Source organism: Alosa alosa, chromosome 9, assembly GCF_017589495.1.
Source record: "Alosa alosa isolate M-15738 ecotype Scorff River chromosome 9, AALO_Geno_1.1, whole genome shotgun sequence".
NCBI lineage: Eukaryota > Metazoa > Chordata > Actinopteri > Clupeiformes > Clupeidae > Alosa > Alosa alosa.
The window spans coordinates 6,132,772-6,154,360 of NC_063197.1; the positions used below are offsets into that span (position 1 = coordinate 6,132,772).

Below are 21,589 nucleotides of genomic sequence, written 5' to 3' on the forward strand. Positions count from 1 at the left end.
TTATGGGGCGTGTTTCAACCGATACAGGGGGGGAATGCCTCTGCACTCAATTGGATAGACCTAACCAATCAGTGCAACAAAATAGCTTACCATGAGGTGTAGGAAGAAAACACACGAACCATCCTTCTTCTCCTATATCCCCTCCGTTTTTAAAAATAATTCTGTTGAACAGTGATATGCTACAAACATGTTAAACAGCTGGGAAAGGCTGTCGCAAATCCCTCGAACAGGTGGTCAATCAGAGATTTCAAACGAACGTGGGAACATGTTGCAATGTAACAGCGCTGTTTTCCCTTGATGAAAGTGAAACCACCAGTTTTCCCACATCTCAACTTTGGCCAAAGTTTTCAGAAATAATCGTTTTCAGTGATACAAACTCATTAGATAATATGAATTTTCTATATGGGGTCTTAAAAGCCATGTATCCTTCTAGCCACAGCGTTTTTCCCGTGGGGCTGGACTAAGTTCGGAATGGCACCCAGGCTAAGTGAATACTGCACTACATTCTGAAGTACTTCTGAAGAATAGACTTGCAGTCTACTATGTTAAAGGAATTATCCGGAGTAAAATGCACTTTAGATCAATTTTACGGATGATTGGGAGTACATACGTTGAGTTGACATCAAAATCATGTCATTCGGATGTGAAACTCCTGCGGACTTTCCCCTAAAGATGCCAGCTGCAGCAGCAACATTTCCAGAAAGGTACTGGCTTGATGAAATTCATTCTGGTCTCTCTATACGACCACATTAAGACCTCGGGATACTTTGGTTTGGCTTTAGGGACCCTCTACTCACTACAAAAATAGCGTTTTGTAGCGGCGAAATTACATGCCCTGGTCACTAATAGGCTAACCAGTTTTGACTAAAAACGGTAAAATCGAACTTTCTCAAAGCACATCCGAATGACATGATTTTGATGTCAACTCAACGTATGTACTCCCAATCATCCGTAAATTGATCTAAAGTGCATTTTACTCCGGATAATTCCTTTAATGATCAGCACCACTCACCTTCTAAAGTAGATTTGATAGAGTACGGTAAGTGAGATTTGAGGACCAAGGTTCCCAGTCAAGCTCACAGTTAAGAGAATTAAATTCCGGTTGAAGGTACAGTATACTGGATACCTGTTCTCAAGTGATGATATTTAGCACTTCATGAAACACAAACAGTGGAGAGAGGCTGTTTTGTATTTTTTCCCTCTAATGGCACCCTGCAGTGAGTAAGGCACCATGTTGGTTCCTCGTCTCTTTCAGTCAGCTGAAAGAAGCCGCCGAGGCAGCGGAGGTCCTGAAGTCCGAGTGTGACTCCTTGCGCTCACAGCTGGATGAGGCTACGCGGCAGAGCCGCGACACGGAGCACCGTCTGGCAGTGAAGGAGGCGGAGGTGCGGGAGACGGAGGCCTTGAGGAGGGAGAATGCCGACCTGCGCCTCCTCACCACCTCTCTAGAGCAACACCTGGGGCAGAGCCAGAAGGAGGCCCAGCATGGCCGTACCCAGCTGACCAGCCTGGAGACCATCCTCAGCTTGCTGCATCTGCGCGAGGTAGGAATAGGATGGAACCACAGGTAATAGATAGAGATGGTTCTAAGAAGAATCTTTGTATAGAGTGATTACGGTAGATTAGATTAGATTAAATTCAATTCTTTATTATCATTGTGCAGAGTACAAGTACAAAGACAACAAAAAGCAGAGATGAGATGCGAGGCAGCTTCCCTGGCAAATTGGCTGGGCAATCACATGAGTATTTGGATGATTGTCACAAATTTATTTCAACTTTATTCAAGACACAAAGGTCAATAGAGACAACACAGTACAAATATATAAATATAAAACAATAGAATTGAAGTGTGTTGCTCCAAAAGGCCCAGCCCAGGTAACATTGCCCTGCATCTTATCATCTGAAAGCTCCTCAGGTGGCTCTCTGAACCACTTAACCTTCTCGTAATCACTCCCTTTTACTCTGAAAATAGATCTTCCTTCTGTCTGTAGATCTTCCTTTTCATGCCCCTTTTATACTAAAAAGTCAACGCTGTATTTCTCGCAACCACCATCATTACTGTATTCAAAAAACTGGTCTCTGTCACTAAATATTAGTGTGTTCTGTGTTAAACGTGGTTAGTGGAACACTCTCTTTCTTGCTCTCTCTGTTTCTATCTCTCTGCATGGCGTCGTGGACTGATGAATTATGGCACGCTGTTTCACAACCCCTATGAAGTGTCACAGGCTTTATGGAGGTTTAATAGCCTGCAGAGCTAATGGGCTGTGCACTCTCTCTTTCTCTCTTCGCCTCTCTCTGTCTTTCTCTTTCTCTCCTCTGTTGCAGAGTGGAGGAGTGGCACTCTGTGTAAGTCCCTGTCTGTTGTCCCCTGTGTCAGCAGATGACGTCCCCAAGCTCCAACCAGGTAGTAATGCCGTGTTTAATTTTTCATGCACCATCAACACTCTTGATCTGTTTTTTTCATCTTGTCCCTCTCTCCAGCTCTCTCTCTCTCATCACCTTCTCTCCTCCTCCTCTCTTTCTGTCTTGTCTGTCATCTCCTTTCCTGTCCCCACTTGTCCCCCTGTGTCTCTTTACCCGCCCCCTTCACCCCTCCTCCCTCCTTACACCACTACTGAGGCGGTTACTGCTGGTGTATTTTTTTTCCTCTTAAGAAGTCGCTATGAGGGTTTGCACTGGGTCGGGCATCACTACACATTATGCCCATTAAATGATTTATGTATTTCATCTTTAATCTGAGTGGCGTCACCATGCTATGTGCTGTATTATGTATTATGTGCCTCTGAGCAGCCGCCAGTCATACATACCTTTTTGTGTGTGTATGTTTGTGCATTTGTGTATGTACTGTATGTGTGCATGTTTGTTTGTGTGTATGCACGTGTGTGTGTGTGTGTGTGTGTGTGTGTGTATGTGTTCATGTGTGTGTATATGTGCCTGTACGTACCCTGTGTGCGTGTCCAGGCGAGCAGTACCAGAGGCTGCTGCCGGTGCTGCGTATGTTGGAGCAGGAGCGGGCGCGGCAGACCCAGCTGACCCAGGGCCTGCAGGAGCGTCTGGCCACGTCCCAGGAGGAGGCGTCCTCCCTGAAGGCCAGCCTGGCCCAGAGGGAGCAGCTCCTCCAGCAGCTCCAGAGCCAGCTGCAGCAGAGGCTCTCTGAGCTGGCCCAGCTTGAGAGGGAGGTGAGGGAACGAGACCCGCTGTGGCAGCCTGCTGCTCGCTCCATCCGCCCAGCCTCCACAGGAGCGCCAGGCCCTGTAGGCTCAGTACACCCATGCTGCTTACTGTAATGATATCAAGGCGCAAGCCACTCGCCCATCACTGTTTCTAATTATCACACGCAAGGTGAGGTCTACTCTGCTCTCACACTGTGCCGTTGTCCTCCTAAAGAATCAAGGGTGTTTGCGGGACTTAAAGAATGAATAAAGTCTAAACCTGATGATGCACAAGGCAATGTCTTGAGCAATGTTGGGCAATGTTTTTTTTCTGGAGAACTTGATCAGTAGGCATCCATAAAACACACGGTTATGTGGTTGCCCAGCAAAATTGCTCAAGACGTTTCCTCATGTATCGTCACATTTCGTGTAAGTTTTACATGCACATGTCAACCCATTAAAAATGGATGCAAATATACGACTATTCAAATGTAGTTTTTTAGGAAAACTATTTCCATCATTCAAATCAGGTACAAAATGGATGGAAATTTTGGTTGATACAATGTACTGATTGTAGTGAAGCAGTGTTATGCTTGAAACATCATCAAAGGATCCTCCATTTGCATTTTGCATTTGGCCTTTGCAATATGGTCTTTTCTTTAACATTTCAGGTCAGCATTCCAGAGCCCCATCACTGTTTAAGACCTGACTGGTGTATTAATTGTATTAATAGTTTTTATTATTATTATTTAATAAAAGCACCAGTTGTGGATGCTCCAAGTGCTGATGCTCCAGATACTTAAGTAGCCCAAAGAAGGCCGGTTTTTGTGTCCTTTAATAGCACACTAGTTTTTAGCTGCATTCAACATTTTCTAATGCAGAATCAGTAACATAAAATGCCACTGAAACATCAGCCAGTTTCAAAACCAGCCATTTTCTGCTGTAATCGTCTTTCACAACTGTATTTACAGTATATTTCTGATACATTATGTCATTTTCTTTCAACAATGCCATTTCACAGTATTTCTTTTGAATGGCAGTGTATATTATGTAGATGCATATTCATTGTTCATTGTGCAAAAGCATAGACTCGCATATGTGATGCCCTCTGGTGACTCTGTCTTGTACTGCAGCTGAAAAAGAAGAACGCCCGTCTGGCTGCCTCAGAGAAACAGCTGGAGGAGAAGACCTCGGCCATCTCCCACGCTTTAGATCACAGCTTAGAGCTGGAGCACAGCCTGGTGGTACAACACACACACACACACACAAACACAAACACACTCACACTTATACACACACAGCTATCCTGATGTGTGCATAAACAAACACATATAATGGTTGTGGCAATTGTGGATCCTTAGTGTGCATAAGTGCCATAGTAATTAGCTAATATAATATTAGTGTTAACCTCAGGGTGAAAATTAAATATACTGATTAACATACAGTAACTGACTGATACTGAGTCAGTGTGGATGGGTGATGGAGATAGTGTGGATGCTGCATGCAGCTGTGGACAGAATTTGGACAGAGCTTGGCCTGAACTGTAGACTAGCATCTACAAGCAGCTAGTATTAGGAGAACTACCTTTCAGCACATTCAGTTTACCTTTGAACTGTCCCATTCTACACGTACACATAGCCTTGTACTCATTCACCTTGTAAAGTATGAATCATGATGGCTAGGTAGTTTCAGAGGCCTTATTCAGTATTATGTGTCCCAGGAGAAGTCCAGTAGTGTCCAGCTGTTACGCAGCACTCTGGACACGGAGAAGAAGGACTACCAGACAGCCCTGGAGGAGGCCCAGAGGTTTCACGCTGACCAGCGCAAGATCCTGGAGGACCAGATCAAAAGGGTAAGCAATGCCCCGTCCCATAAGAGGCAGAGGGGGGACCAAAGTAAAAGGGGACGCACAGAGATAGCTGAGATAACTCTGCACAAAGCATCACTTTGTGCACTTGGAACAACCCCACAAGTGAAATTATGTCCTTTTTTTAGTCTATTTTTTTTTTTTTTTTTTGGCAATTTTAGGTCTGTAAAATTATGTAACCATAACTATCACCATTCTTTGGTAATGTTGGATGGTATGGGGTACAGCCACAAACCACAGAGTTCCAACAGAAAATGATCCCTTTCAGATTTAATGAGGAGTGAAAAAAAAAGCTTCTACAATCATCTGACTGTGATTCGAGATGCGTATATAACATAGATACTAAGGAGTAGGGGTCGGGATGCAAACTCGTTCTCGTGGTTTTCTGTGTGTTGTGTGCTTGCAGCTGCAGCTGTCTGTGGAGCAGAAGGGTGCTCAGGTGGCAGAGCTGGAGAGAGATCTGTCGTCGGCCCAGCAGGACAGGCAGGAGGCCCTGACCAGGACCAGCAACCTCCAGACCTCCCTCTCCCGCATCAGCCGGGTACATTACATTACATCTCCTCTTGACTCGATTAGGCCAAGATAGCATTAGATCAGATTAGATTAGCCCCCATCTCAGATGAACAATGGGATTACATAGCGTCTCGTGACATGCAGCACAAAAGATGAAGATGTACCGACACAAAACCAAAATAAACGACTCTTTATTGGCTGTGACTGTGATGTACTTTATCTTTGAGTTATTGTGTCATGGTATTGCCAGCTGATTCATGGCTTATAGCTTGTGCTATTTTTCAGTTGATCAGTCAATCAGTGCCATTATGTATCCTCACCCACCTAATAGATCTGTCAAATTATAAAAATGAACAAATTACCACACAATTTTGCTTTGAATAATTGTGATTTAACAATCAATTGGAACATTATTTAGCCTCTTGATAGCATGTCAACAGTGATACTAGTGGATGCAGTAATTCGTCTAGTTTATTCTGATACCATGGATCGCCAGCCTAGTAGTAGAACTGAGCTTCCCACTGCCTCTGAAAGACAATGAGACGCAATCGCGTGGCCTGTGATTTGCTTTTTTTAATGCATTAATGTTTTCAAATGAATCGATTAATGCATTTATTTTTACAGCACTAGTTCCTATTATATGTTATTGTGCTTTGTGCATCATTGCGAAGCCCCAATAATAAATGTCTTTAATTTCTAAAGGGCTCTGAGCTTAATGTGTGTTATGATGATATGCACTGGTTTGCACAGTAGCCATGCATATTTAGTGCACTGGTTTGCACAGTAGCAATGCATATTTAGTGCACTGGTTTGCACAGTAGCAATGCATATTTAGTGCACTGGTTTGCACAGTAGCAAAGCATATATAATGTACTGGTGGTAGATGTGTCCTGAGACATTTAGAGTTGGTGGTGAGATTAAAACATTAATTCACATATTAGGGTTTTAAGTATTTAATGTATTCAGTATTCATTCATTTCCTTTCTGTGGTTCAGCCCCTATATCTATCTTTGGTATGTTCCCTGGTGTAGAGTCAATATTTATGCTTATGTGAGACTCAGCTCTGTCTGCTCTCTCTCATTCTGTGTGTGTGTGTGTGTGTTTGTGTGTGTGTGTGTTTTACAGGAATTGGAGGCCAGTAGCCAGTGTCAGCAAGAAGTGAGGAGCCTGGAAGAGCAGGCCGCAGAGTATTACAGCAGGGTCAGTGACCTCTCATACACATACACGTCACACCAATTGACCTCCGACCCTTGTCAGGTACACTGACCTCTTACTTCTCACCCATTACACATCATCCATTGGTTTTGTGAATATTGTTATTGCTGTTTTGGGGGAAACACACAAACACAGAAACACAGAAACATTGTCTGACACAAGCACAAGCACACGACAATTTTTATACCACAAAGAAATTAAAAATCGACAGTTAGAAAAACACAAAGCTCACTGATCCCAGCACAACCGTTTCTGCATCCACAGTTTCTGCTTTTACAATTAGACCTCTGCCAGAGACACTGACCTCAGCTGTCATAGCCAGAGGTCCACAGAAATCCTCTAGAAGTGACTCAAGATTCAGGAAATGTGTATGTCTCATGTATGATTATACAAGTACAGCAGGAGTAAAGTGGGGGTTGTGTTCACTCACTACTGCTAAGGGAAGAAAACTATGCTCATAAATCTATGAAATGTGAAGTACTTCATGGTGAAGTCAGTTTCACCTGATTAAATTCACCTAACCGGGAAGTAACAACTTCTGTTTTGATCCTGTTGTGAGATTTCAGATCTGCTTGTTCTTGTTCTCTGGCCTAATCATCTATATGGATCACCATCATGTCTGCTGTCTACTTCCCTTTAGCCACTAACTTGTCCTTGACATATTTCCATGTAAAGCAGAAACTTAAAGCTGAACTTCAGGCTGTGCTGCTGCACTCTCCCACTCATGCTGAAATTGAGCCTGCACACACACACACACACACACAACCAGACAACAGCCCAGTTGATTTTTCACCAGTGCGTTTGGGTCTTGCAGCTAGCTAGCTGAGTCATCTGACTCGGAGATCTCTCTCTCTGGGAAGCTGAAGTGGGTGTCCACAGGGGATTGCTTTAGCAACGCTGCTCTTTGTGCTACACAGCTAGCCTCAGAAGGCCCGGAAAGCAGAAACTCACTGCTTGCTGCCTGTTGTTGCTTAGTGTGCAACCCACAGACATAGAAAGCTGGAGAGGGACTGGCCTTGAACTTGTTGACACCTCACTGCCTCCTCCACCTATAGAACATGCATTGTATCCGCTGCATAGTGTATTACACAGGTAATCCTAAATCACAGTGTTGGGGTCAGCTAGTAACAAGTACTAGTCCCACATCTATTGCTATGTTTTTAGATGGCTATGGTGATCTCAATAGAGTACCGAAGCAGAGCCGGTTCACGGAGAGCCTTGCCACTCCGTATTAAGTCCCATTGTACCGAATTTTGGATGCAGTTCCACCAGAGTTCCACTGGGGGCGATCGCCATGAGTGCAGAATGAATGGGAGTCAATGGAGCTAGACAGCTAAATTGGTCTCCTTCACCTGATTGTCGTTGACAAATCTCAGATTTGATTGTAGTTTGTATAACTTCAACATGGGTTATAGGTCAAAAGTTGAATGAACGAGTACTTATGTCCTTTTGATTTCTTACAGGTTGGGTCGTTGTTGCACATAACCCGCTAGCATTGTGCTAATGAATGACGTCATTGACACATTTGAAAGGCTTTTTAGAACAATTAAGTGACTTTAAAAAATATAATACTCAACCAAGTGTATTTTCTTTGCCTCCCCTTTCGAATGCAATACTCAAATTACTTGAAAAAAAATTATATCCCAAGAAAAGTGGATTTTGAGGGGTACAGCTCCATAGACCTCCATGCATTCTGCACTCGTGGACGAAATTTCATGTGGAACCACAGGAGGAACTGCAACCAGTTCAGAAACCGGAAGTTTTCCGAGAGTGGCAGTTCTCCCCCATAGACAGTAAAAGAAATGGACGAACAGACTCCATCGTTCTCAATAGAGTGGTGAAGTCCCGTCCCTTCTACTTCCGGTCCATGGGACCTATCTTTCAAAAAAATTATGAACGGGAGTTAATGGAGAGATAACAATTATTTTTTGGTCCAGTTTGAATTGTGCCACAAATTTCACATATGATGTGTGTGAATTTAAAAGATAATTTTTCACATCAAGAAAGTACTGTTGTTCGATAGACTTCAAAAGTTACTCGAACGATGTACGTCACCAACGTAATGAAACGATAAGAGCTGTTATGCTAGTTAACGGTTGCATCTTGCTGCCTGCTATGTCACTTAACAGTATGTAATGTACAGTCTATGGACGAATACAACTTACCTGATGTGTTTAATCCTCTGACTCATGGTATTTTCTTCGCAAGGAAAGCCCAATTAAGACCCGTTGCTGGTATGCTCTAGTGTGGCTGTGAATGAGCTAACGCCACTAGCTGACTGATGGGTTTTGTAGTCGCTGGAATTACGATCTTTCACAATGTTGTAATTCAATAGTTACGAAACAAACTGCAAATGTCTTTACATGAAAAATTGTCTTTAAAATTGACAAACATCATATGGGTAATTCAAGGCACAAGTCAACCGACCAGAAAATAATTTATTTTTCGCCATAGACTGCCGCTCAAATTTTTTTTTTGAAAGGTCCCATGGAGGCAAAACGGAAGGGGACTTCACCACTCTATGGGAGGGCACTGAGTCATTTTTCAGTTGGTCCCCCCAGTACTGCGCAGACTCGCGACTTAACTTCGGACGCTAGCCATCGAACTGAATCTTGTAACTCAAATGATAGATACACAGAAATTTTTCTCACACTTCCTTTGCCTTCAAAGTCATCAAAGTTAAACATTTATTTATGTATTATTATTAATATCATCCTCACAAGTGATATCAAGTCGTGTTAATGTTGAAACTACCACACATGATCATCTTCAAAACAGTCATGGTAAAACAAAACAAAAAAAAAGTTATAGCTGCTAGCCTTGAAACTAATCTTCTTTCCACTTTTCTGACCTCACGGTCAATCCATCGAAAACCTCTGAAATTATTATCGTTAGACTACCTAACGGTAAACTACTGTTTGTTTTTCATTAGGTTTACTTGCCTCTATGCTTTACCTTAACATAGGCTACAATGCTATTGTCAGCACAGGATACCTAGGCTGGAAGGAAGAATCTCTCGCTAACTCCCATAGAAGCCCATTCATTCTAGGATTTTTTGAAATACCATAACTTCATATAACATATATCCTGTGCCGAAATTGTAGCTTCTGTGTAATCCACATAAACACTACAAAGGCAAAACAGACTCCACTACCTCGTCCGTAACATTGGTTACCCGTAAGAAGAATGGTTAGCTTGCTCGGTTGGAGGAAGCTAGCTTTGACGTAATCTCTCTTTTCACCGTGGGAGATAACCGTATTGTTTGGATAAGAAGCTCAGTCCACCTTACTGTCTATGACGGTAACTCATAAGCAAAACCTAGCATACACCTAATCGTATGTTAAGGTAAAGCATTACACAGAGGCAACCTAATAATAAAAAAGTTAACCTATTTTTTTAAAAAACGGCACTAATCATTTCATTTCATTTTTTATGGATTGACCGTGGAGGTCGAAAAGTGGAAAGAAGATTAGCTTCAAGGCTATAACTTTTCTGTTTTGTTTTAGCATGACTGTTTTTGAAGATGATCATGTATGGTAGCTTCAACATTAACACAACTTGGTGAGGATGATATTAATAATACATACATAAATAAATGTTTAACTTTGATGACTTTGAAGGCGAAGGAAGTGTTAGAAGAATTTCTGTGTATCTACAGAGCCCGTCTCATGGAGAGCCTTCCCACTCTCTATTAATCCCATACAAACCGAATTTGGCTGCAGTTCACCAGAGTTCACCTAGATGGCGATCATGGGCGAGTCCAAAATACATGGGGTCCTATGGAGCTACATGGCTACATTTATTGTTTTTCACCTATTTAACAACTGAAACCCTCAGATTTTATTTTATTTTTTACGCCAAAATGGATATGGATTATCAATCAAAAGTGAAATAATCCGAGTCATGTCCTTTCGCTTTCTTACAGGTTGGGTCGTTGTTGCCCATAACACGCTAGCATTAATGCTATGCTATGCTATGATCATGCTAATCAATGACGTCATTGACACGTTCGAAAGGCTTTTTAGAACAATTAAGTGACTTTAAAAAATATAATACTCAACCAAGTGGATTTTGAGGGAAAAGTGGATTTTGAGGGGTACAGCTCCATAGACCTCCATTCATTCTGGACTCGCCCGCGAGCGCCCCTAGATGCAGTACCACACCGGAAGCGTTCGAGAGTGAAGGTTCTCCCCTTATTAGACATTCTCTGGTATCTATCATATGAGTTACAAGATTCAGTTCGATGGCTAACGTCACGAAGTTAAGTGTGAGTCTGCGCAGTACTGGGGGGACCAACTGAAAAATCGTTCTATTTGACTCTCAGTCGCAGTCTGTTCGTCCATTTCCTTTACTGATGGCTTCTATGGGAGTTAGCAGAGGTGGTCCCTCCAGCCTACGTCGATTCTTCTACTTCCGGGAATTCGCCTGCCCCCTTGGTTCTCCCCTTATTAGACATTAGGCCAAAGATTGTTAAGGTGGAGCAAGATATTTCATCAGGAGCCACTTCCGGGAACCCGGATCGCACGAGGGGGGGTCAAAATCCCCTTTATGCAGAGCAGAGGCAGCCTGCTCCATTGAAGTCTATGGGCATAGCTCAGAATTTTTACCACATATGCTAAGGTCTTGGTTCTATAGAGTTAAGAATGTGAATTTTGGGGCACGTTTTCATGATCCTCAAACCCTTCTGAACATTTCAGGTACATTTTTAGCATTTTGAGCATTCCAGTCTGGAGAAAATCAACCTTATATCAGGTGTGTGCCGTTATTTATGCAGCTGCTGTTGGCGGTTGCAACGTAAGGCTCATCAAACGCCATCGACATTACCTCTTTATGCAGACAGGATTCGATCCCCATTTACCCCATAGACATGAACTACGACGAGGTATCTTGGTTCGCCTTAACAATCTTTGATTAGGCTTGTTGGACTTGGACTGAGTCTGACTTGGTCTGGCTTTCTCGTAAACGTGATCTTCAGAGGCTGGACGGGAGGAGCTACAACAGAGGGCAGCTCATCCCGGACAGACAGGCTACAGTCTGCCCTAACGTGACTCGAGACATCGGGAAATATCAAGCGAATTTTGTTTGCAATAAACACAGCAGAACTTTCATTCTTACTCATTAAAATGAGCGTGATGACTGACTAAATACATTCTTATGATGTAGTTTAAATAAACCACTGTTGTCATACAGTTGACAGGCCTGCATTGTAGCACATATAATTCAATATCAAGTGTTTCCCCTATATGTGTAGGCTAGCCTACCATTGTTGCAGAAATCACGTATAAGAAGGTATCCCTTCGATTTCTGTTTATTTTAGCATATTCCAACATAAGGAAGCAGCATGAGACTCGTCATGAGGACATTCCTCCCAAATGGCCCTATCAGCCTTTGAACTGGCGTCCATGAGGTGTGTTTTAGCTCGTGCAGCTCGTGGAAGGCAACTGCAAGATCTGTCTGCAGGCTAAGACTCCCGCGCATATTTTAAGGTCATGTGACATGGTGTCACGGGTGGTAAGTCAGATCTGCACAAATTACATTTGCTGCCAGGGCTAGTCTAGCAACTCTTCGTTGGCTTGTGAGCTCCAGAAATCGAAACTTAATCAGGGCATTGAAATCGTGTATAGAGTCGTTTGGTGGCTTAACATAATGATTGATGGCAGAGTTGCAAACGATTTGGCTTGGAATTCCTGCTACTTGAAAACAAATATCCTATTAAGGCCCCATTAAGGTGCAGAGGGAATTTAAAAGACAACTGATTATCCTGCCCTCCGGACTGAGCACTGCAAACGTGAGTGCCCAGACCCTACATTTTAATGTGGGTCTGGCTCGCCAGGCTACAGATCTGCCTCAAGTCGAACACGCCTATTCTCTGACCGAAGCCATGACGTAGCGTTGCCAAGGCAGCAATTTCACTGGATCTAAACAAATCAATCTACCATTAGAAATCACCAGAGCCAGGTAGAGCAAAGATTGTTAAGGCGGAGCAAGATGTTTCATCAGGAGCCACTTCCGGGAACCCGGATCGCACGAGGGGTCAAAATCCCCCTTTATGCAGAGCAGAGGCAGCGACTGGCTCCATTGAAGTCTATGGGCATAGCTCAGAATTTCACCACATATGCTAAGGTCTTGGTTCTATAGAGTTAGGAATGTGAATTTCGGGCACGTTTTCATGATCCTCAAACCCTTCTGAACATTTCAGGTACATTTTTAGCATTTTTGAGCATTCCAGTCTGGAGAAAATCAACCTTATATCAGGTGTGTGCCGGTTATTTATGCAGCTGCTGTTGGCCGGTTGCAACGTAAGCTCGTCAAACGTCATCGACACGCCTCTTTATGCAGACAGGATTCGATCCCCATTTCGCGCCCATAGACATGAACTACGACGAGGTATCTTGCTCCGCCTTAACAATCTTTGGGTAGAGTTGCGACAACTCCATTGACGCTAATGTTCCATTTTTTTCCAACAATGGCAGCTCAAATAGTTCCCGGAAGTTAACAATTAATAATAGCAGTGCAGTTACAGCAGTATAGACTGTTTGTAGGCAACATTTCAGACTTAGATTTACATTCCTTTGCCTCATCCGAATAATAATAATAATAATAATAACAGTAATAGTAGTAGGCCTAAAGTAATAGTAGGCTATCAATAGCCTAATTATAATAATAAACGATTTATGTATCGACTATGACTTTTCTGCTGCTCAGTCTTTATCAGTTCCTCATCAAATAAATTAAAAGAGGCTAAAAGCCCAATAAATGTGCCACACGTAATAGCCGAATATAAGATAACTGGCCTATCCCATTTCAATTAGGCAGCACTACACCACCACGAACAAGCTGTCATTAAGTTTTTGCGTTTTAGTAGGCCTACAACTTTTATGACGTGACGTTTCTTTGGGCATTTAGCTTCACCATCACATCAAGTTCTAATGCTCATCTAGGCTATGGATTTAAGTGGCTTAAAAAGCAGCAAAAGTGGGATATAGTGCAACTGCTTCCCTAAAACAATTCCTCCATAACTGTGTATTTAATCGTTTGATATGTGGATAACTTTCAGTGGACTAAACAAAAGGTAAAGATTTTGTTATCACAAGGCTAGCTGGTTCGTTATATGGCGAAGCATATAGCCAACTTTGTTTGTAGCAGTGAAGCTGAGTTTGTTGTTAACATTGTTGGTAACTGTCAGCCAACAACCACAACACGTAGTATGGCTTTGCCCACAAACTCTGGTACCAAGAGGAGAGCCTGCTAATGTAAGGAAGAATTCTTCGCACCATCAGTCTCTGACTCTGCAGCCCAAAAGCTGTCTTTTATTGTACAGATGCACACAGAAAATAGGAAGCAAGACATAGTGACTTCATTGTGACATACCTCACCCACACACACACACACACACAGACAGGGTGCAGTACCTGTCTGTCTGGGTGCACTCTGTTCTTAGAACTCAGCACAACAACATTTACTTGAACTCTGTTCTTAGAACTCAGCACAACAATATTTCTGCTTACACAAATGGTTATACAGCAATACAAATAATAATTTCCTTACAGTAACGTAAACAGTGTTCTCAAGTCTCACGCAATGGGCTTGAGACACACGCAATTCAACAAGTTCACACGCCACACCTTGCATTTCTCAAGCAGAAATATTACTAGGGATATCTCGCAGGGTTCAGAACTAGCCCACCACTCACCAGCAAAATCAAAAACATAAATAGGCACCGACATCCAATCAAAAAATAGTGTTCGTTGTATCCGGTAAAATTCCAAAATAGGACATCCCCTCCCTGCAACCACGTTATGTTTGTGCGCTTATGTGGGGTTACACGTTTAAGATGTCAAAACTGCACAAAAATTATTTTTATTCAGAAATTCAACTGTACAAATGTTCAGAAAAAGTCCTGTTGGCAAATTTGAGGAAAAGTCGGGGCTATTTCACACAAATATTTTGTTTACCAAGCTCAATTTTGAGTTTTAAGCTTGCTAATTAGCATAATTCACATACTTTTTGGTTTTGCTATCAGATATCATAGGAATCGCAAAAAATAAGGCATTAATATACTCTTTATGTAGCCTATCAGATATGTTGTAGGACAGGCATGGGCGTAGATTTAGTGTAGTTTACTGATGTCGTGGAGCAGTCTCTGGTTGGCAGGGAACCGTTGAACTTAGCACCCTCGGCAGGTGCACTGAGCCTCACTCTCGCACATAGTCTACACACTCCAAAAGCCAGGAGGCAAAACAGAACTTTGCGCTACTAACTTAAACTTCACTATACTGAACATTAACACCGTTCTTCTTAATTATCTCCTTCTCATATAGCAGCCATTCACACGTTACCGCTTTTCTCTGTCCTCTTCACGTAACTCTCCCTCTCCCTCCCACGGTGCAGATCTACTCCACACTTATTCTATGGTATTTCCAAATGCTGATTGGTTACTGATTAAAATATTTTAAAAGTAAATATATTTTACATTTGTCACATTAGGGTGGGACGCTAAGGACTAGTCCTAATCAATATTTTAAGATGACAAAATTGTCCCCACCAATATTTTAGCGAACTCATTTGTGCTGCTGATTATTCCGACAGGCTACAAGAAACGTCATATGATTTGCTAAAAAACAGAGGGGGAAGGGGCTATCTGACATGCACGCTACACGCACGGAGAGTGTCAAAGCACAGGTTACTGGCAGTCAAGCGAGCAGGTGTGTGTCAACGACAATGGTAAGTTAGGGCTATCCCATAAAAGGCCAGAGTAAAACATTGTGATATTCCCTTTGCCCTTCAGCATATATATTTGCCCCTTTTTGTGGTTTGTAGATCAGCTATGCCACCCAAAAATACGAAGCTTTTTCATTATTCAGTCTAGGCAAAATAACTACAAACTGGCAACTGGTGACCAGGCTTTTAAATGCGGATTTTACTGTGTAAAATAGCATTAGCTGTTAGGATATTGTCACAGCTAAACATAGCTTCTGTAATCTTCCAACCAAAGTTAGGAGTCATGTTGAATAGGCTAAGGGTGTGCCGCACGGACAGTCGCATATAGTTCTAGGCACAGAATAGAAGTCACCATCACTGACTGTTATAGGCGGGTCAATATATGAAAAAAAAACCAAACACCTAACCTCAAAAAAATTGATACAAAAGCTTTTTCAACTGATTATGATACCTTTAGATGTACTTAATAACATATTGAAAATCTAGTAAAATCTGGCCCCAGTAAAGGGGTCATTTTCAAGATGGCGTCCAAGATGGCCACCAGAAGCTAATTTGGGATATCTGAAGCATTAATCAGCCTAGGAAAGTGTTTTTCATGTTTAATCAGATTTAGAGGTCACTGATTCATATATGTCACACTAAAGTATCAGTTCATAATTTTCAAAGAATTATAATTTTCAAGATGGCGTCCAAGATGGCCAACAGAAGCTAATTTTGGCTATATCTGAAGCATAGCCTAGGAAAGTGTTATTCGTGTTTAATCGGATTTAGAGGTCACTGATTCATATACGTCAGACTAAAGTATCAGTTCATCATTTTCAAGATGGCATCCAAGATGGCCACCAGAAGCTAATTTTGGCTATGAAGCATTATTCAGCCTAGGAAAGTGTTTTTCATGTTTAATCAGATTTAGCGGTCACTGAGTCATATATGTTACACTAAAGTATCAGATCATAATTTTCAAAGACTTTGAATTTTCAAGATGGCGTCCAAGATGGCCACCAGAGGCTAATTTTGGCTATATCTGAAGCATTATTCAGCCTAGAAAAGTGTTTTTCATGTTTTATCAGATTAAAAGGTCACTGATGACTCTTCATCTCCACCTTTTTTAGTGTTCTTATAGTAGGACCTGAGGATGCATGATGTTTTCTCTCTCAGTGTCACCATGCCTTCAAAACCTTTCCCTTCTGTGAAACATATGTCATTCCCGTACCGCTCTCTCAGTTTAGCTTTGATGGTATATTTTTACTACCATATTTCTCTTGAGACTCAATCAGGACGATGCAAGGTCAGGATCCAGGCTTTATTCTTTTCAATGAGGGGCCAGTGCCCCTCAAGGGAGAAAAGTACACGTTTGTTTCACCCCATCATGGATTTCACCAGATTCTCAGTATTATCTGACTTCTCTTCTAAAGACTACCGGAAGAGGCTGGCCTTTTATGCTCAATTTGCAAGGGTGTGGTTCACGTGGTGATCATAGGTACAACGTCCTCTGATTGGCTTTCTCTTCCGCCAAGCTTCCTCGGCCAGCCACACCCAGACACACACCTACACACACCCACTTACTATTTAACATATTAGGAAGGCTCCTCAGGTAGAAATGTTATACAGGATGTTCTAAACATTCTTACACTTAATTCATTGTACTCCTTGTACTGAGACTATAAAAATGATACCAAACATGAATACATTTACAGTTAATGACACAAACATATAATTCCGCTAAAGTTAACTATAAGGTCTTTGTTTAACCCAAAGACAGAACAGAGGAGATTGACAGATGGTAGGAGCCAGTGGGGAGCATTTCACACCTACATCTGCATTGAGATAGAGAATACCCTCTAAATGTAAATGTGGCTAAGCCTCCACCAAGTCTGGGGCAAGAAACGGTCATATAAAATTATTTCCTTCAGCTTTCAGATACTGATTACCGAATGGAATGGAATCAACCTCAATCAAATACTCTTTCATGTTAGATCCAAGTACAGAGACAGTCAACTGTTCTTAATTGTGTGCATTTCTGCAAGACACTCCACTGTTCGTGTAGAAGATATGGATTACCTTGCACTGCTGCCTGTGGAATGTGTCAAAATGAACAATGTGACAATCCACACAAGTTCCTTTCATGTTGGCCTCTTTTGTCCAGGGAAAACAAATCAAACACCTTAAACTACATATTTTCTGAAAACATATAACCTGCAGATGAGATATAACACCAGTTAAGACATGTCCCATCTTCCTCCATGCCATGAACAATGCATTGCCCTCTATTCTGTATAGGCGAATCTAGTGTAAAGGGGATACATTTTAACCTATATTGTCCAGGCAAAACAGATTAAACACATCCCAAACCATATATTTTCTAAAAGCATATAACCTCTAGATGAGATATAACACCAGTTAAGACATGTCTTATCTTCCTCCATGCCATGGAGATGGTTAATAATCCTGTATTGCATTTGCTCTGTATTAAAACACATTGATTTTAATTTATGGCTGAAAAAGGTAGAGCATTGAAACATTTTCAATTTTAACATTTAAAATCCTATTCTTGTTTAATTTGACCATCATTTGATATCAATTTCACCCCTGTAGGCTGAATAGTAATTGAGATATAGCCATTCTAACCTGTTGACAGCCATTTTGGCAAAGTCAGATTTTTACTAGGGTATTTAGCATGTCCAACAGTACCAGAATCCATAAAAAACCTTTTGTATCAATTTTTGACGAACCCTAGGGGGTATGCTTATATGCGCATGATAGCTCCATGGGGCACCAAAGTTTATGGTAAAAAAAAAAAAATAATATATTTGGTATTTTCTATATGTAGCTACTGCTGTCCTGCTTCTGAATCATTTCAACATTTTCAATGTTCTATAACATTTTAGAGGACTAACAGGCTAGAGTAGGCGCCCTATCTCACAAGATTCCATCATAGAATTTTGACATAGAAAAGGGAGTGGGGGCACTGTGAGCACTGGGCGAGCAGATAGGCCTACGAGTAGTGAGTTGGTATGGAAAATGGAAAAATATGGATACAGCAAAAAAAAAAGCTGTTGACGACTAAAAATAGAAAAAGAAAGAGGGAAAAGGAGATGGCATGTCAAGGGATGCAACAACAGTTAAATAAGTGGACTGTGAAAGGCAACAGGAAGGATTTAAAGTGATGACGTCTGTACTTGGAGGCTTGCAAATATGAATGTTAACAGACTAACTAGCGTCTGTTAAGCATAATGCCGATTGAAACATAGCCTATTCCATTCAGATAGCTAGGTGGCTACCATGCTCATACTGCACTTTTAATTGCCAACTGCAAACAGAAATGTCATGCTAGCAGCAACTCATTACATGTTTCTATATCCTAACAATGAAGGCTCCTTGTAAAAACTTAATATTGTGTTGTCAATGTGGTGCAAACAAACAAGGCTAGAGTGCCTATCAGCCTTATCCATTGTGAGCAATAGCTGGCAAAAGGACGTTATGAGAACCGTTTAGACTCTCTTAAAGTGGCAATGCACCATTTATCAATACTTATCAAGTATTACATCAAGTTAATATTGCCAATATTGTTGTTGCATACCCTTAAAAAATGGGTAGCTGCGCCCCTGAACCCTATATTGACCCGCCTATTAGGCTAATTGGGCTACCAATCTTGCAGTCGCAATAAACAATGGATCCGAGACATTTTCCTGTTCCTATATTCTGTTTATGTAGGCTAATGTATTTGTGAATGTAGCCTGCACAATGCAAAGAAATAAAAGATAAAATGTGGCATTTCCATACTCATAGACATTGCGAGACACTTATCTCTTCTATGATCTCATCCCAGAAAACAATTCTTTGACTTGTTCGTTTTTTGAACATTTATTTTATCTAATGACATGGCAAACATGATTAATTGAATCCACATATCCTTGCACTTGCAAAACTATTTTTCACTAGCCTAAAACCATGAGACTGAAAGCTAATTGCGTTCACGTTCCTCTTAAAGTGACAGGCACTCAATTAGATTTACACACCACAAATGTGATGATATTAAAGACAAGTGTAGCCTAATCATTTAAATATCAATATGATGTATTCAAATTACTAAATATGTTTAGCTATTAGTAATCATGCAGATCATAAAATACTATAAATAATTAACAATATAAGTATATAGTTTATATGAATTCCAAAATATGACAACCATCATTTTCTGTGTGTGTGTGTGGAGGGTCAATCAAATTCTATGATTGCCACTGATGTGAATGATCTCACAAATCACACAAACCAAATACATTTTTTAAAAAATCGCAATAGTATCGAAATCGAGATTCTTCACTTGCTATTGGTATTGAAACAATAATGTTGGTATCGTGACATCAGGAGTTGTGAATGTGCCCACCAAAGCTGAGACCAAACCTACGCCCTTGCATTGAAGAGCTCTCAGGATGTGGTATGGCAAGGATCCACGTCTGACAGCTTCAGACTTTAAAAAATCTCTCTTTTCCTTAGTAGAATGGAAAAGGCTCCCAGTCAAAAGGGGCAGCTTGGTTTGTTTTGCACTGGATTACTTTGCAATGCCATACACCAAATTTGCTTTGCACTGGATTTTCTTTGCAATTCCATACACTAAATTTCACTAAATGTAGGTTGAAGTAAGAAAAATCTAGAAAACAAATGTCCGAAACAAACTGCTGCTCTAAGCCAACCTCTACTGCTTTCCAAATGAGGCTCAAATGATTATATCAATAAAATGAATCTAATTAGAGAACCACACTTTTCCATCCAGGAATCCCACTAATGATGGACATCAATGACCCTTGTTGATGACGTTTCATGATTGATGACGAGTCTTTGACAGATGTGGCCGCTTGCAGATTTGTCACTTTGTGATATACTAGAGACGCACACAAATATGCATGACATGTTTAAAAGTCAAAATTGTATGTAGTACTACATGCACTGGACCATGAATATGCCACCCAAAAAACACCTAAATAGCATAAATAAGCTCCACGTGGGTATCGAACCAGGAATAAATTGACCTGTTTGCTTGGTAATCAGACGTCTATCCACATGCGCCACAAACCAGCTGACGGCACTCACAGAAATTGACTTCAGTTGTATGATTAAAAGAAGTCAGCTAACGTTATTACAAGTTAACATAGCTGTTCATGTTATCTGGCTACCATGTTATCATGCTACCGTTGCCCAAGCCATTCAGTAGGCCTTCAAAGTATCATGGTTAAGTTTTACAAACGTTTCACTGAGATTAGGCTGTGGCCGCCTCTACCTGAAGTGTCTGTAGAGGCACATGAACAAACGTCAGCAAATAAATACAAACCAAATGTGTTGCCTAATTGTGTATCCTTTTGTCATGCCTATTCTTTTAAGAATTCAGTTCATGAAACACACCCAGAGGAAACTTTTGCTTCTCATTTGTATCCCTTCTGTTGCTAAGGAGGCAAAATGGTGATTCGCTTTTAAGGATCATTTAAGTATTACTTTTGTCACAATTATTTCTCCTAATTTTGCCTTAGGAGAAATAAAACAAGCAAAAGATGAGACACATAGCAATAAGACAAGTATGAGTCACAAGAGATAGTAGTTTGAGAAGCAGGAGAAATACAGGAGATCTCTTATATGTTTGAGTGTAGTCTCATTTGCAACTTGTTTTTCCTTAGGAGAAATAATAGAGCAGATGGAGCCATAAGAGATATTAGTTTGGAGAAGCAGAGAAATAATGGGAGATCTCTTTATATGTTTGAGTGTAGTCTCATTTGCAACTTGTTTCTCCTTAGGAGAATAGAGCAGATGGAGTCACATAAGAGATATTAGTTTGAGAAGCAGGAGAAACACGGAGATCTCTTTATATGTTTGAGGTAGTCTCATTTGCAAACTTGTTTTTCCTTAGGAGAAATAATAGAGCAAATGAGGAGACATTGCAATGAGAAACTGTTGAGAAGTAGGAGTTACAATTGAGATATCAGTTTGAGGGTCAAAAAAATAGGGCACTCCATAGCATTTCAAACTTTTATTTTATAAAAACAAAGCAAAACAGTTGTAATTTTAAAAAATGGACTTTAAGCAATGGGAGCTTGCACAGTTGCACTTAAAATGGACTCTCAAGCAATGG

The 21,589-nt window shown here is 41.1% G+C and overlaps 1 protein-coding gene across 1 annotated transcript in view; it reads left to right on the forward strand.

Annotated features, from left to right (window-relative positions):
- The window catches only part of LOC125300216 (coiled-coil domain-containing protein 18-like), a 50,055-nt gene that overhangs the window by 4,052 nt on the left and 24,414 nt on the right, over positions 1-21,589 (forward strand). Inside the window, exons 8-14 of the mRNA XM_048251940.1 lie at positions 1,256-1,544; positions 2,326-2,404; positions 2,962-3,179; positions 4,286-4,396; positions 4,873-5,004; positions 5,426-5,560; positions 6,658-6,732. Of these exons, the coding sequence (XP_048107897.1) occupies positions 1,256-1,544; positions 2,326-2,404; positions 2,962-3,179; positions 4,286-4,396; positions 4,873-5,004; positions 5,426-5,560; positions 6,658-6,732 (1,039 nt within the window). The remainder of the gene's footprint in view (positions 1-1,255; positions 1,545-2,325; positions 2,405-2,961; positions 3,180-4,285; positions 4,397-4,872; positions 5,005-5,425; positions 5,561-6,657; positions 6,733-21,589) is intronic.